Source organism: Anomalospiza imberbis, chromosome 10 (genome assembly GCF_031753505.1).
Source record: "Anomalospiza imberbis isolate Cuckoo-Finch-1a 21T00152 chromosome 10, ASM3175350v1, whole genome shotgun sequence".
Taxonomy (NCBI): Eukaryota; Metazoa; Chordata; class Aves; order Passeriformes; family Viduidae; genus Anomalospiza; species Anomalospiza imberbis.
In genome coordinates this window covers 15,233,804-15,248,838 of record NC_089690.1, presented here as the reverse complement: position 1 = coordinate 15,248,838, position 15,035 = coordinate 15,233,804, and the positions used below count along the sequence as shown (strand labels likewise).

Sequence of the window (15,035 nt, the reverse complement as noted above, 5' to 3'; positions counted from 1 at the left end):
TCATCGGTCTGAATTCCCAGTGCTTGCCCGCGAGCAGCTCGGCGGAGAGGCCCAGGCCCCCGCTGGCCGCGTTAGCTGGGCACGGCGCGCTGGCTGCGGAGCAAGGACAGGGAACACGCGCGGCGGCGGCGGAGGGCGCGGGCCCGGCCCTGCCCGGCAGACCTCGGGCAATCCCATTGCCGGGATCGGCACAGCAAAATGGCGGCCGCGCCGTCCGGCCGCCGCCGGGCCGGGATCGCGGCCCCGGCCGCGGCCACCGCCCGCCTGCCGCCCGCGGACGGCCCGCGGGCCCGGTGTTAATGGCGCGGGGACGGGGCGCTACTGCGCGTGGGCCGAGGCTGCGCCGGCGGGGACGGAGCGGCGGCAGGTCAGTGGCGGCTCCCGCGGCACCGCCGTGAGCGGCCGCGATGCGGGCCCCGCGCGGGGGGGGCCGCTCGCAGACGCACGAACGGCGCGAGGCCGCCGCGGCGGGGCCCGCGTGCGCGCGGCCGGCGCGGGACGGGAGCTGCCGGCAGCCGCCGCCCGCGGGCCCCGCGCTCCCGCGGCTGCGCTGGGCGAAGCCCGCGCCGCGCTGCGCGGGACGGGCCGGCACGGCACGGCACGGCACGGCACGGCACGGCACGGCACGGCACGGCACGGCACGGCACTGCGCGGGGGCAGCGCCCCCCCGCGGGCGGCGGCGGCGGCCGGGCCGGGCCGGGCCGGGGGCGGGAGGGGAGGCCCCGGGGCCGGGGGGAGGCCACCGCGGCGGGAAGGGCCGCGGTGCTGGCATCGGAGCGGCCACCGAGCGCCCGGGCACGGGCTCGTCCTACGTGTCCGAGCGAGGCGCTGCCGAGGCCGCAGGGGCCGTTCCGCGCGGTGGGAGAGGTCGTGGGAAGCCTAAAGCGGGGAGTGAGAGAATTGAGGTCGGGATGCTAATAGTGGGGAAGAGTCCCGGCTCTGAAAGAATGCTTCGTCACGGGGCATCAGAGGTCTGTTAACACCGACATACTCTTGGGCTACGTTCCATCACCCCAGCCCCCCAGCTGTCCGAATTAAAAGAGGAAAGCGCGAGGCTGATAAAAAACATTTACAGTAGTGCTCTTCTGTAGCAACAGGGAAGGATGTGAGTAGCCAGATTCCACAGAGAAAGTCTCTCAATGCACTTGAAGAAGTAACTTGTAGTTCTGTAGAGTGAGCACTAAGCTGCACGCTCCTGCGAGCTATTGAAAGTGATTAGACATCATTAACGTCGTTAAGACACCATGAACACGGCCCTGCATGCCCGAGGTTGCAGGGAGGCTGCAGCACCCTGAACCAGGCAGCCCTGCTGCCGACACAGGACTGGTGAAACGATTCCATAAAAAACTGGGCAGTCACCATAGCAGTGATGGTTGGACAGTAAGTTTCCAGGTAAGCAAGGACCAGAGCTGGGGCGATGTGGGGTGGAGGGGATATACTCGTTCGGGTGTTCTTGTTTGTTGGTAATGCCTGACTCCATTTCAGCTCTAGAACAAAACCAACATCCTTAAGGAAACTTAATAATACAGTTGAATGTTCCTCCTCAGCTGGGGAACCAGCTGGAAACAAAACAGAGACTTCAGAGTACCTTTGCAGAGTGGGGTGAAACTGAACATAAGGAAGATAAGGAATTAACATATTTCTGTAGTGTCCTGGTGGTTAGTACCAGAATATATTAGCACTTTAAAATCCCAGTAGAAATTCACAGAGTAAGAAAACAGAGAATTCTTACACAGTTCATCATTTATCTTGCTAGTTTTGATTTTATCTCAGTACTAGCAACTGCCCCTAATGCTTTGGAGTTTTTTGTTATGCCACTAGCTTGTCTTTCAAATTTAGCTGACTGAAGTGGAATAGAAAAATCTCATGTGTAATGGGGTACACTCGCCTGGCAGTGGATTTCAAAAGATAAGCAGAAGTTAAAAGAATATTCCTAGATTGTAATAGTTCTCTGTGGTAGTAAAAAATTTGTATTTGGTATTCATGGGCCAGTAAAACTTCTGAACTCTTTGTTGACTTCAGAGTAATGTTAATATAAAAATTAACAGTAGCTTCTACTCTCAGCTGTGTCCACACAGAGCTGGCTTCTCTATTTGTAATTAGTAGTGCCATCTGTGAGGCATAAGTAGTCAAATTTGTGTTTGGATGCATCAATCTCTGATCTTGACATTAACCTTTAATACTACTTAATTTAATTTGTGACTGTTGTCATAGAGTGGTGTTCTGTTGATGTCCAAAAAGGTACTGTTACATAATTTAATAAACCTACTGACCATTACACTTAAGTTTCAGATGAATATTTAAATCTTATTTTCCAAATGATTCAAACAACTTTTAAGGACAGGTAAAATCTATTACTGCTTTTGCAGAAAATCTGCAAATAGTACTGTAACCACCAATCAAAAATCATGCTGTTCTGAACCTGAAGTTATTCATAGGTGTACCAAAGACCATTAGGTAATGCTACAAAGGTACTGTTCAGATTCCTAAGAAATTATTTATGTCTGGATTGAGTGTAAAAAGTATGAGATTAACAGACAGATTTGTGAAAAAAAAAAAGAGGAATTAGTTGGCTGAGGAGTTTTGTTGCCCTTTAATAGGTCAAATGGTATTTATATATGTTTTGGGAAATATTTACAATAAAACTAATTTTTCTTCTGTAACTCTATAATAAAAATCCTACAGAAGAGTAGTTACATTCTGAATGGACTTTCCAGTGTTTTAATGAAACATATTTAATGCTAACACATCTGAAAAGTTTGATCTCCATGTATCTTGGTTCTTGGTAGTGCTCCCTTGGAAAGTGAAGAGCAGGTTTTCATTTTACAGTATGACTTGCAAATGGAATGTAAAAAAATTCCTAAAATACTCCATTTATATGTGTTTGATAGGCAGAGCATTTTGATTTTATAGCATTTCAGACATGTTTTTGCAAATGCAAGAAGAGAGACAGGTAAAATAGAAGGCAGTAGAGAATCATTACAGGCATGAATAAATGGACTATTTGAGGTATGTGTAGGTTGAGATGAAAAAGGAAAAAGTGTTGGCTCTGAAAACTGATTTGCTCTGGAATTTTTCTGTATAACTTTCCAATAAGATACCTAGCTTATAGTTTAGCACACAGTAAAAAAAAAAAAAATTGGGTGACCAAATAGCAAATGATCATTTCTACAATGTTGGCACAAGGAATCTAGTTTAGTAAAATACCAAATTGTCCAGGACTCCAAGAGCTGGTAATCTTTGTACATGGCAAGTAGAAATTTAAAATGCTCACTTTTGTCCTTAGGAAGATAAATTTTAAGATAATTAGTTGAATAATAAGACTTGTACTAAACCCACTTGGGTTTGTGTGCCTCTCAGCGTGGCATTAGCAGTCTGATACACTTAGCAGTCAGTCTGTCAGATGATGTGTCTTTGAACTAAAACCAGCTGTCTCCAATAAAGAAACAAAAAACACAGGCAAGTTCCTGTGGGGCAGTTCAGTGGGAGGTAGAGTTGACATCATTTATTTCCTATACTCAAGAAATAACCCTATCAATAGCTCCTGTTGTGAAATGTTTTTGATGTCTGACAGTTGGTTTCTAATACCACATCACATGGGCAAGTCAGATGTAATCTCAGACATTGTCAATGAGAAAAAGGAATCAATTATGGAATAGTGGCTGCTTGCTGGAGGAAAAGAATTGTCAGTATGCTTTCTGTAGACTCCATGCACCAGAAACTATCTACAGTTATATCTGAGTTTTCAGATACCCAACCAAAGCAGATAACTGTATCTAACCACTGTGAATTTCAGGTTGCCATTCCAAATGAATAAATATCACTTATTTTAAGCCAAATTAGTGTCATAAAGCAACTCATCGTAAGCTATGATTTTAAGATTTCAAGGCACAAAATATTGCGTCTAGATTTACAACTGCTGAGAGTGATAAAATAATCAAAATAATATTCATGTATGTTTATATCACCCTTATATTGATTAATTCATTACCTGATACCCATGGCATCTCATGGGAAACATCAGAGGTACTTTTTGTGAATCACAGTTTTGTTGTGAATTATGGGCATTGACAATTCTCAGCTATCAAAGTCTATTAGAAATTTTGACTATTTGCATAGACAACACCTTTCCTGATTGAAACAGCGGCCATGCTGCAAGGTAAAAATTTTATAATAAGTAATATTTCTACTTTACTTCATCTGTAATGTACCAAATTACAGTCTTGTTCATATTATGTTGGGTTTGTCTTCACAGTAAAGTTGTTGCTACTTTTTGTGTAATTTGATTTGCAAGGAAGTAGTTTGTGGATTTGTGATGAAAGTGTCCTAGTGTAATTAGATGAGTTAGAGCAGGGGTGTATGACTTGTATTACTTAACTTTGTGATAAAGACCCTATTTCCTAGAACAGATTACTTCCCAGGATTTTGGGTGAATGAACCAATGTGTTCTAAATGGCCACTGCTGTTTGCCTCGTGAATATGTGTCAAACCTTTATTTTGCCATTTGGATCAAACCCATCTTATATATTGGCATTCTTAACATAAAGTATTTGAGGCTAAAGGTCATAATACAATTTTTAAAGCAGAACATTAAAGTTTGGAGCAGCAGATAGAGTGTTTAGAAGGTAAATCCTAACTTAAAGTGTTGTAATATTTTAGCCTGTCTTACAAAATTTCTGTCAGTCATATACTTTAAGGTGCATTTTACTTCCACAATTTTAAAGAAAAGGGTCTTTAAGAAGTGTGATTTTTTTAAACTGTAGTTGTGATAAATGGATATGATTTGTTTTAAATTGTAACTATAATAAAATATATAATATTTTAGAAAATAATTGTTATAAAGTAATAAAGGAAAAGTATACGTGATTAGTGTTACAAAGCAGATGGGCCCCTTTGCAGATATTACATGTGAAAAATAGGATACAGGATGTAGTATTGAGATAAGCAAGATCACAAAACAGAATCGGCCTTGGGATGAACAAAGTTGGGACAATTCCAGGTATGGAATCTAAGTTGTGGTTTTATCTATGAAATAATAAGGCTTATTTTTGGAACATAATGCTTACTTACATAACACAAAGCTTAGTGTGCATGTGCAACCTGTGAGCTTATTCAGAGGGCAGCAAGGAAGACAGCGAGCCTTCCTCTGAAAAGACCACCAAAAAGCCAGGAGACCCCCAGCAACAAATGGAGCATGCGCTATGCAGTGTAGTGATGTAGATTTCAAGAATCAAAAATAGGAGGAGATTTACAGAAAAATATTGATGAATATGTATTAGCATAAGTACACAAGTTTAGTTTGGATTACTTGGTTTCATATGTGAGGCAGGGTGAGAAGCCTTCCCTGTGCCCTGGCTGGTTTTGCTTATGCTTTATATGAACCTTAATCACAATTAATCACTGCCAAATTTTTTGTATATGCTTGATTATATTTAAGATACTTGATTGTATTCATTTATAGAAAATTGCTCTTTAATTAAAATTGCTGCTAAATTCAATTTTGTTGTTTATTAAATTAGACATATAGAACTTCATTCATAACAGTAATGATTGGTAAGTTCCACTAGCACAACTATTTCTTCATGACTTGAAGTCAGAAATGGACAGTACTAGTTCAAAACACTACTCCAGACATGGGGAAAAAAGGAATAAACCTCATTATGTGCTACAGATCTGAATCCGAGAAAAATCATCTGGTGAAAACAGATTTTCACCAGACAGAAAATTCAGTTGGCAAAAATCGTCAAAATTCAAATTCAACTGACAAATTAATCCATTTTTTTCAGATTATTTTTCATTCATATTTTTAATATTTTTTCTCAATGGAATGAACCAGTATATTCATATAGTAACAGTGGCTAATCTAAATAGTTTTTGTCAGCATTAAACCTAATATTATATATTAGCAGTTATTTAATGGTACTTATTATTGCAATTAAATCTTACTATTTGAAAGAAATTAAGAACACACTATCTAATTATAAAGTGTGAACACTAAGTATGAACTATAACTGAAGGAAAAAACTCTCTTATTTTCTACTTGTTATTCCATTATTTTCTACTTGTTTTATTCAGAACTTTTCAGTCATTTTAAAGTAGTGTAAATTATTGACTGAATTTAATTACTGTTAAAAAAACCCTGTTAACCTAAACAGTGTTATAGGTACTTCAGTGTTGTCTACCAAATTGTGTTCCTTGTGCATTCATTTGCTTATAAAGCCTTACCCTGAAACTGAGACTCTCTTGCTGTGATTTAAATATGAGCTTAGTAAGGTCAGATGCAGCTGTGCTGTGAAGTCGGTGTCTGACAAACAACCCAGAAAGCAAAGTCCTCGCTCTGCACAGAACCTCGGCAACACAGCCTTCTCCTTCAGTTGTGCCAGCTCTCTCCGTGGCATGCTGAGGAATTCCATCCAGGCTTCAGGGAGTCCTTCAGGGTGACCCTGAGCAGCTGCACCCGCTGACATAGCAAAAGGCATCAAAAGGCATCGGCTGCATTCTCAGTGAAGGCTCAGGATGGACAGCAGGTTCAAGTGGGAAGGTAGCGGAAGGGCTCCTCTGCCTCCCGCTGAGGAGCTACTGGTGCTCCTGCCTCCTTGATCTGGACAGACATTTCCTTCATAGTGTTGACACAAGAGAATATAAGATGACTTAAACTTGAAATATTATGACAAAATTTTACTCATTCTTAAACTTTCAAAGTTAATAAACTAAAAAATACATAAAAATAATATAGAACTATAAACTTAATGTGTAACTGAAATGGATGAAAAATGCCTTCTAATTTATTTTTTTTTCTCTTGTAGATGACAGTCATGTCCCACTCAAAGGACCTCAAGGACGACTTCCACAGTGACACTGTACTTTCCATTTTAAATGAACAGCGCATTCGGGGTATTTTATGTGATGTCACCATAATCGTGGAAGACACCAAATTTAAAGCGCATAGCAATGTGCTGGCAGCTTCAAGCCTTTACTTTAAAAACATTTTTTGGAGTCGTACTATCTGTATTTCAGGTCACGTACTGGAGTTAGATGATCTCAAAGCTGAAGTGTTTACAGAGATACTGAACTACATCTACAGTTCCACAGTAGTTGTTAAGAGGCAGGAAACTGTAACGGACCTTGCAGCTGCAGGGAAAAAACTGGGAATATCATTTCTAGAAGATCTTACAGATGTAAATTTTTCAAGTTCCCCCTGTCCCTATTCATACTGTGTTAATGAAAAAGGGACTGTCAAAGAGGAAAAACATGAAAAGCGACATGAAGATTCTGCTGTGACAAATGGACCACGAATTACAAATGCATTCTCAATTTTTGAAACAGAAAACAATTTGTTTTCTCCCCTTGATTTGAGGGCCAGCTTTAAAAAGGTATCTGACACAATACAAGCTCCCAGCATTGGCCTCGACAGAAGTGATGTGTGCAAAGATGCTGAGCCAGCCAGTACCTTGGCTGAACACTCCTATGCAGTTTCTTCTGGGGGAGATACTTCACAAGGAGCACCTTTTGTTGACCAGGACAGCAGCCCTTCATACCAGGTGGCTGAGGACCGCTATGAAAATCACCAAGCCACCCCAGTCATTCAGCAGGGAAAACAAGCTGGTAGTATTCCTAAGTCAGCCTTTATGCCCCAGGGTACCGGTTTGGCTGTAGCAAAAGTACCAGCCTCTACCGTAACCACTGCAGAAGCCCAGCACGAAGCAGTTACTGATCAGACAATTACTTCCTTTCCAAAATCTCAAAATAAACCAGGAGATTTACGTGTATCCAGAGAAGAGGAAAACACTTCTGCTAATGTCTCTGCATCTGGGGCGACAGTCACTCCACCTGTTTACAGTTGTAACTATTGTGCAAAATCGTTCAATGACCGGGTGTTACTCACTGCTCACCTTCAGCTCCACTCAGAGCATCAGGAAACTTTCATATGCAAATACTGCAGCAAACAATTTGCAAATCTGAATATACTGGAAAGTCATGAACAAGTCTGCATGAGATCAAGTAACTTACCAGCTCACAATGGAAATGAACAAAATTTTGCTGATAACTGTACTGCTACAGAGGGACGGAATGGAAGCTCCTGTGCGAACACAGAGCCTCTGTTGTCTGAAAACAGCATCACTGATTGTTCTAATGCAAACTGCACTTTACCAGAAACGGATCATTTGGTTAAAGTCGTTGATGGGCAGATATTATACACTTGCGTTGTTTGCAAGCGTAGTTATGTCACATTGTCCAGCCTTCGAAGACACGCAAATGTGCATTCCTGGAGAAGAACATACCCATGTCACTACTGCAATAAAGTCTTTGCGTTAGCCGAGTACCGCACCCGACATGAGATCTGGCACACTGGAGAGAGACGCTACCAGTGCATTTTCTGTCTGGAGACCTTCATGACTTACTATATACTGAAAAATCACCAGAAGTCTTTCCATGCAATTGACCATCGCCTGTCAGTAAATAAAAAGACGGCCAATGGGGGTTTAAAACCAAATATGTACCCATACAAACTGTATCGACTCTTACCTATGAAATGCAGGCGACTGCCTTATAAATCCTATCGAAATTCTTCCTATGAAAATGTTCCAACAAGTACCCAGGCTAATGAAACTGCTTCTACTAACTGTTTCATTCCGAGTTCTCTTAGCTCTGAGCTACCACCACTGAATTTTCAACATAGTATAATATCAAACAACAGAACTCTGGCCTTGGATACATCTTCATGTAATAATACAGCATCTTCCACAAATACTCAGAATTCTTTCTCTGGAGGAGCAGGTATCTTAAATTCTGACCTGCAGAGAGACTTCTTCCCAGCTGAAAAAAGAGTTTCCACTGCTGCGAATGACTCAGGTTCACAGGAGTGTGATTCCTCAGTTGTGTCTTTAGCTAACGTAAATGAAAATTCAACCTCTGTCATCAGTTACAGCAGTTCTGCACCCTCTGTTATAATGCACAGTAGCAGAGTTTCATCAGTAATAATGCACAGTAAAACAGTCACTTCCATAGAAAACAGTAAGACAGAATCTTCAAATAGCCTACCCAGTCAGTCAGTAAGTGATGACTGTAAGTATGGGTCGGATAATTATGGGAAGTGCATTACAAAATCAAAAACTATTAAGGAGAAAAAGAAAACACTGCTGTACAACAGAGCAGAAGTAACTGAGGATACGCAGCACATGACAGGATCTGAAGGTTCATGTAGCAAAACTACAAATACTGTCCAAGAGTCCAGTAAAACTGAAACATACATAGCGAAGCCTGCCTTACCTGGAACATCTGCTGACAGCAATGTTGCACCTCTTTGTCAGATAACAGTAAAAATTGGTAATGAAGCCATTGTAAAAAGACATATATTAGGATCTAAGCTGTTTTGTAAAAGGGGCCGAAAATCCAAACATGAGTCCAAACAGGACAATCTCATTGAAGAACCAGAAATTGAGGTAAAAGAAAAAAGCCCATCTAGACTCTACAGCTCAGAATGCCTGGAGCTGACAGAAATGTGTGATGATGTTAGTGACCAGGACTCCAGTGATAAACCCTGGAGACCTTATTATAACTATAAACCAAAAAAGAAATCCAAGCAGCTAAGAAAAATGAAAAAGACCAAGTGGAGGAAAAAGCATGGAAGCAAGAGCACTGGTATGGAAAACCACAACACATGCAGTCGAGAGTATGCACTCAGGAATGCTCCCGAGGAAAAGGTGGTCAGCCAGGAGGAGAACGCAGAAATGCCTAATCTTCATTGTGAGCTCTGTGAAAGAGACCAGTCTTCCACAGCAGAAGCTCAAGAACATGTACACTGGCATGTAGCTGCTTCAAAGCCTTATATTTGTGAGTTATGCCAAAAAAAATTTCAAAGTCCATCCACTTTAAAAATGCATATGAGGTGTCACACTGGGGAAAAGCCCTACACTTGTAAAACCTGCGGTAAATGTTTCTCAGTTCCTGGTAATCTACAGAAGCATGAACGTATTCACCTGGGTGTCAAAGATTTTGTCTGCCAGTACTGTAATAAGGCATTCACTTTAAATGAAACACTCAAAATACATGAAAGAATTCATACTGGAGAAAAACGCTACCACTGTCAGTTTTGCTTTCAGAGCTTCTTGTATCTTTCTACCAAAAGGAACCATGAGCAACGGCACGTACGTGAACATAATGGAAAAGGATACGCTTGCTTTCAGTGCCCCAAAATTTGCAAGACTGCAGCTGCTCTGGGAATGCACCAGAAGAAACATCTATTCAAAAGTCCAGGCGCACAAGATAGAAAAGAACAGTTTTGCAATGAAAGCACTAAACTTGTGGAAAGTCCACATCTCCTTGGCTCAGAAGGAAGTGAAGTGAAAAATACACAAAATGTAACTCCAGAAGTTATACTCTGAGTGACAGTTGAACAAAAGAGAAGAAAAATCCAAAATTATATATTGGAGAAGATAAAGATATATTGAATGGGGAAACATATCAGTAAGGTCAAATTTCTTCATCTAAATGTGTGTCAATATATGCAAAAGAAAAAATAACACAGAAAAACTAGTATTTGCAATAATACAGATTTAATTTGGAACACCCAAAATACTTTTGCCACAACAGACTCTAGCATAGAGAGAAAGAAAAACGGCCAACCCAAACCCTTCTACTTAACATTACAAGAAACTAGTCACTGAACTATTTTACAGTTCTGGTTTTGAATCAGAATTGTTCGAAGCAAAAGTAATAAGTAGGTTCATGGTGTATTCTATAGAAGGAATTTTTGCTGCAGAAACCATATATTGCATTTGTTTTTTTTTACAAAAATAATGTGTTTATAAAGGAAATAATTGTAATCTTGTGTATTCTAAAGTGAAGGTGGGAAGTGTTTCATGGGCTTGGGTGTGCCGAAGTACATTTGAAGTCTGCCATGCTTTTCTGTAACTCAGCCTTTACGAAACATATTCAGGAGTTTAAACTACTATTTTCCTTTCCATATTCAGTTTTGTAGTTACCACAATAACTGTTAAGTCTGAATGGAGGTGTGAGGAGTATTCCAGATTTATATATCTCTGAGACATTTAATAAAAGTTCAGTGGAACTTGCTATAGCCAGTCTTCCAAACTGCATGAATCCCCAAGTCAGTGGCCTGGTGAACTCTTCAGGTGCATTGGTCTAAAGAAAATTGTTCTCATGAAACAGAAATCCTGTATAGAAATGTCCACCTCCTGGTGGGTCTGCAACTCTTGTCTTTTAGAAATACAGTTATTCTCCACAGAAGGACATATAGACAGTTTCCCTCCTCATCCTGGAATAATGCCTGGACACAAACAATAGAGCAACTCCCCATAAATACTTTGAGTTTGAGAGGAGTAGGTAAATAAGACTTGCTTCCATATATATCCCTGAAGCTATCCCTGTGTATAAACAAGTATAGGGCCAGTTTGTGGGGTTTCCTGTCATCTCCATGCCTTAAATGCAACATTTTACCTTCAGCTGTCCCTTCTCAGTGACCCCACCGACCATTCCAGCAGTGTTCCATGGCCACAGTAGAGACGGGCCAGGAGCAGGCTGCTGGAGGAAGGAGTGTCAGCCTTCCTGCCTCCCTCATCTGCCACACCGAAGGGTTATGGTGAGCCTGCAGCTGCACAGTTCACTAAGAACTGGGAGAATGGGCTTCTGAAAGACAGCACCAAAATGTTCCAGTTAATACTGTTTTGTGGAAGTGTGATTCATTTTAACTGAGATGCTTAAAAAAGTCCAAGCAGGTGTATGTCTGCAAGTTGCATTTTGTATGATAGGGCTCTGTTGTACCGTATCTGCATTTCCAATAGTCATGTATGTTCATTCCTGTGAAGTGTTAAAAAATTAGGTCATGACAAGGGTTAGTGATTCTCAACTTCATTCTCCTTGATGGTTCACAGTTTGTTACTTAACTTCGTCTTCTTGAATATTTTAAAAGAAACTATAGCTTGGGTACAATAAAACCACAATCAAAATGATAATACAGTATTGATTGAAGTAATAATACAGTCCACTTATTATTCTGTCACTGGTGAATGCTGTGAACCCTTTGAGAAATTCTGGTTTCATGGCAGCTTTGGTTCCATTTAAAATAAGGATAATAGAATAATAAACACAGGAGAGTGTAAAGATGTTTCAAAGAAAGAACACAAATATATCTTCTAAGTGGACTTGTATGGTGATAAATATAGACCAAAGCAAATAAGGTAGAATATTTATAAATACAAAGATAATTTTACAAATATTTTCTATAACTGTATAGTTAATAAAAAGAATATTGTTAGCTTGTGTTAGGTTTGGGGGGGGGGTTTGTATATTTTGATAAAACCACAACAACTTTGTAACTCTGTATATTCTCTACAGTTTATAGCAAAGCAGTTTTAAGATGGCAATGTCATGTTTATAGTTCAATTGTGGCACTTTTACTACAAGTAACATGTTGCAGTAATGAATCAAGTATTAATGACCAAATTAGAATTAAAGTAAGTGTAAGAGAACGTAAATACTATACGTTGTCAAAGACTGTAATTTGCTACATAATCACATCTGTATTTTTGTTTAGAAGAAAATATTAAATGCAGATGTTAAGGATTGATAAAGAGTCTAATTTTATTTTTAGAAAGAGTGATTATAACTCTGTTTTTGCTTAATTAAAATAACATATTCCTATTTTTCTGTAAGTCTCTCCATTTTTTAAATTGTTTTAATACTTATATAATCTATATGATCCATGGATACATATCTTCTGATAGTTATTTCATTGGAAGATTAAGCAACACAGTTACCAAGTAGTCCCTTCATTAAGGTCAGAACAGTGAATTGAGAACGTGCCAGAGCTCAAGGGAAGTGATGGTATCTCCTGGCATCATACAGGGTGAATGCAATACAGAACAGAATCTCCCTGCTCCGTGTTTCAGAGGGCTGGAAACACAGGTGAACTGTGTTTAATTCTTTGCAACATCTTAAATGTGTTCATGAGGACCTGAAACTTGAAAAATTCTTTTCAATTCTGCTAGTAACCTTGTAGTATAGATTGTGTATTTTACACACTCTACTTTTTTGGGCTTCTGTCAAGAAATACAGTTCAAAATGCAACTATCTAATTGCATATGAAAGTATGAAGATACATACAAAATAGAAGACCATGCATATTCAAAGTACTTCCCCCTTCAGCTAGGTGTCACTCGTCCGTAACCTGCATTAAAAAGCAAACTTAAGCTAAATTATGCAGGTCATTTTGGGATGGTTGTCAGGAGAGATATGTAACTAAAAAAAAGTTAGAAGTTTGCTAATTTTAATAAATACTTTTTTTCTCTATTTGAAATGCTAATTAAAAAGACAAGTGGATCATCATGAAGCTTGTGCATCTAAACAAAGTGTTAGTCAGTCCTCATTTCTGATACACCCGAAGTTAGAACAAATGTATTAAATGATATTGCTGTCTTCTGTGGAATGAGCTTGCGTGACAGCTAAATGACAGGCAGAAGCATTTTGAAGTAACCCATTGTGCACTGTCATTACTATTATTCCTTCTAAACTTCTTAGCACTGCAGCTATCACTGACAGTTCAGCACCTTGGCTGTGAGGTTCTCTCACAAGAAGCAAAGATCCCCCATTGTTAAATGAAGAAAACTTTCCTGTAAGTTTGCAACTCAGCACACCAGTGTTTGTTTTAACCATGTCCTATGCAGACCTACCTGTCATACAGATACTCCTAAAATGTAACTTTAAAAGAGGCCAAAAATGAATGTTATGCAATTGAAACAGTATTCTGAATATCATTATGTTAGACTAAAGCAAAACTTTTTTTTAAAATAAAACTGTGTCAGGAATCAGTGGCAAAACTTGAATTGATAATGTAGATCAGTGCTCTAAAGGAAGCTGATGCTAAGTTAAAACAGTAAACCCCAACTGTAGTCATAACATTTGAGAGAATACAGAGGCAGTAAAGTCACTCTACCTTCCAAAGTGTGGCAATGCACAGTTCAAGCACACATCTCCATTCACAGGGTGCTGCCCTGCTGCTTTTCCAGATCAAAGCTCTGACTGCCCAGGTGAGCCTCAGTTCACCAGCCACCAGCCAGACAGGGCAGGCAGCCTAGACAGGCAACTGTAGATAATCAAATCCTCAATTTGTACTGTAGAGGAACCTCTCATTTCCAACAGGTTAAAATTCAGCTTATGCAAACTCATGTCTTTGTCAGGTTTAGGTTTTGCATTCACATCCACCTGTTACTGCTGTGATGAAGCAGTTTATTCCCCACCACTGCGGGGTCTGTTGTTGTCGTCGGGCTTCACTCCCTGATTGGGGTGGCCCAGAAAGGTGGAAAAGTCTCTCCTCCAACCCGAGCTTCTAAAGAAAGACTCAGTAGTCTTCAGTCGTCCGGTCTCAAGGTAGTTTATTGTGTGTTATCTAAAAGATTTCTCCCTGAGCTGCTGCGGTCCGTTCAGCAGTCAGGCAAAGGCACACTGACACCCAGGGGGCTGGTGCCCTCTTTTATATCATACATTGCGTATTAGATGTCTATAGTTTTTCCCCAATGCCCATCACCTATATTGAACAGTGACTTTCTACTCTAAACCAATCTGTGAGTGCCAACATCACCATGAACATGGAGGTTAGGAAGAAGAAGGAAAGAGGACAGGGCACACCCAAATCCCTCCATCTTAGAACCTCTTGACCCCCATGTACAAAACTCAGACCCCTCTGTACAAGGCCTAAAACCCCCCTGTACAGCACTCAAAAATTCTTCCTTTCACTTTGTGACTACTGCTACTATAATATCTAAACTTTTGTGATTTCTTGTTCTTCCTGCAAGGTTGGTAAATTTTTCCATGGATCAGGTTCAAAGCCACAGGGCTCTGTGGCTGCATTCCAGGGTCTCAAATGCTTCTGACCTGGGCCCAGAACATCCAAAAGTGTCCAAGGGACATTCTGGGTTCTGACACACCACTACCCTGTTTGCCTTGAAACACACATCTGTCCTTCCCCAGCAACAATGTAGAGTGTGGGGATGAGGAAGGAATGTCACCACTGCTGA

At 40.7% G+C, this 15,035-nt stretch overlaps 1 protein-coding gene across 9 annotated transcripts in view; it reads left to right on the top strand.

Moving 5' to 3' along the window:
• The window catches only part of ZBTB38 (zinc finger and BTB domain containing 38), a 40,446-nt gene extending 27,783 nt beyond the window's left edge, over positions 1 to 12,663 (top strand). For 6 of the 9 annotated variants that reach the window (XM_068200806.1, XM_068200804.1, XM_068200805.1 and 3 more), the window contains one exon: positions 6,807 to 12,663. In XM_068200806.1, coding sequence (XP_068056907.1) covers positions 6,807 to 10,385 — 3,579 coding nt within the window. In that variant the 3' untranslated portion in view covers positions 10,386 to 12,663. Of the gene's footprint in view, positions 1 to 103; positions 368 to 1,113; positions 1,393 to 1,639; positions 1,659 to 6,806 lie in introns of those variants that run through there. The other 3 variants (XM_068200799.1, XM_068200800.1, XM_068200808.1) reach the window with 3 other exon arrangements.
• The last annotated feature ends 2,372 nt before the right edge of the window (positions 12,664 to 15,035 follow it).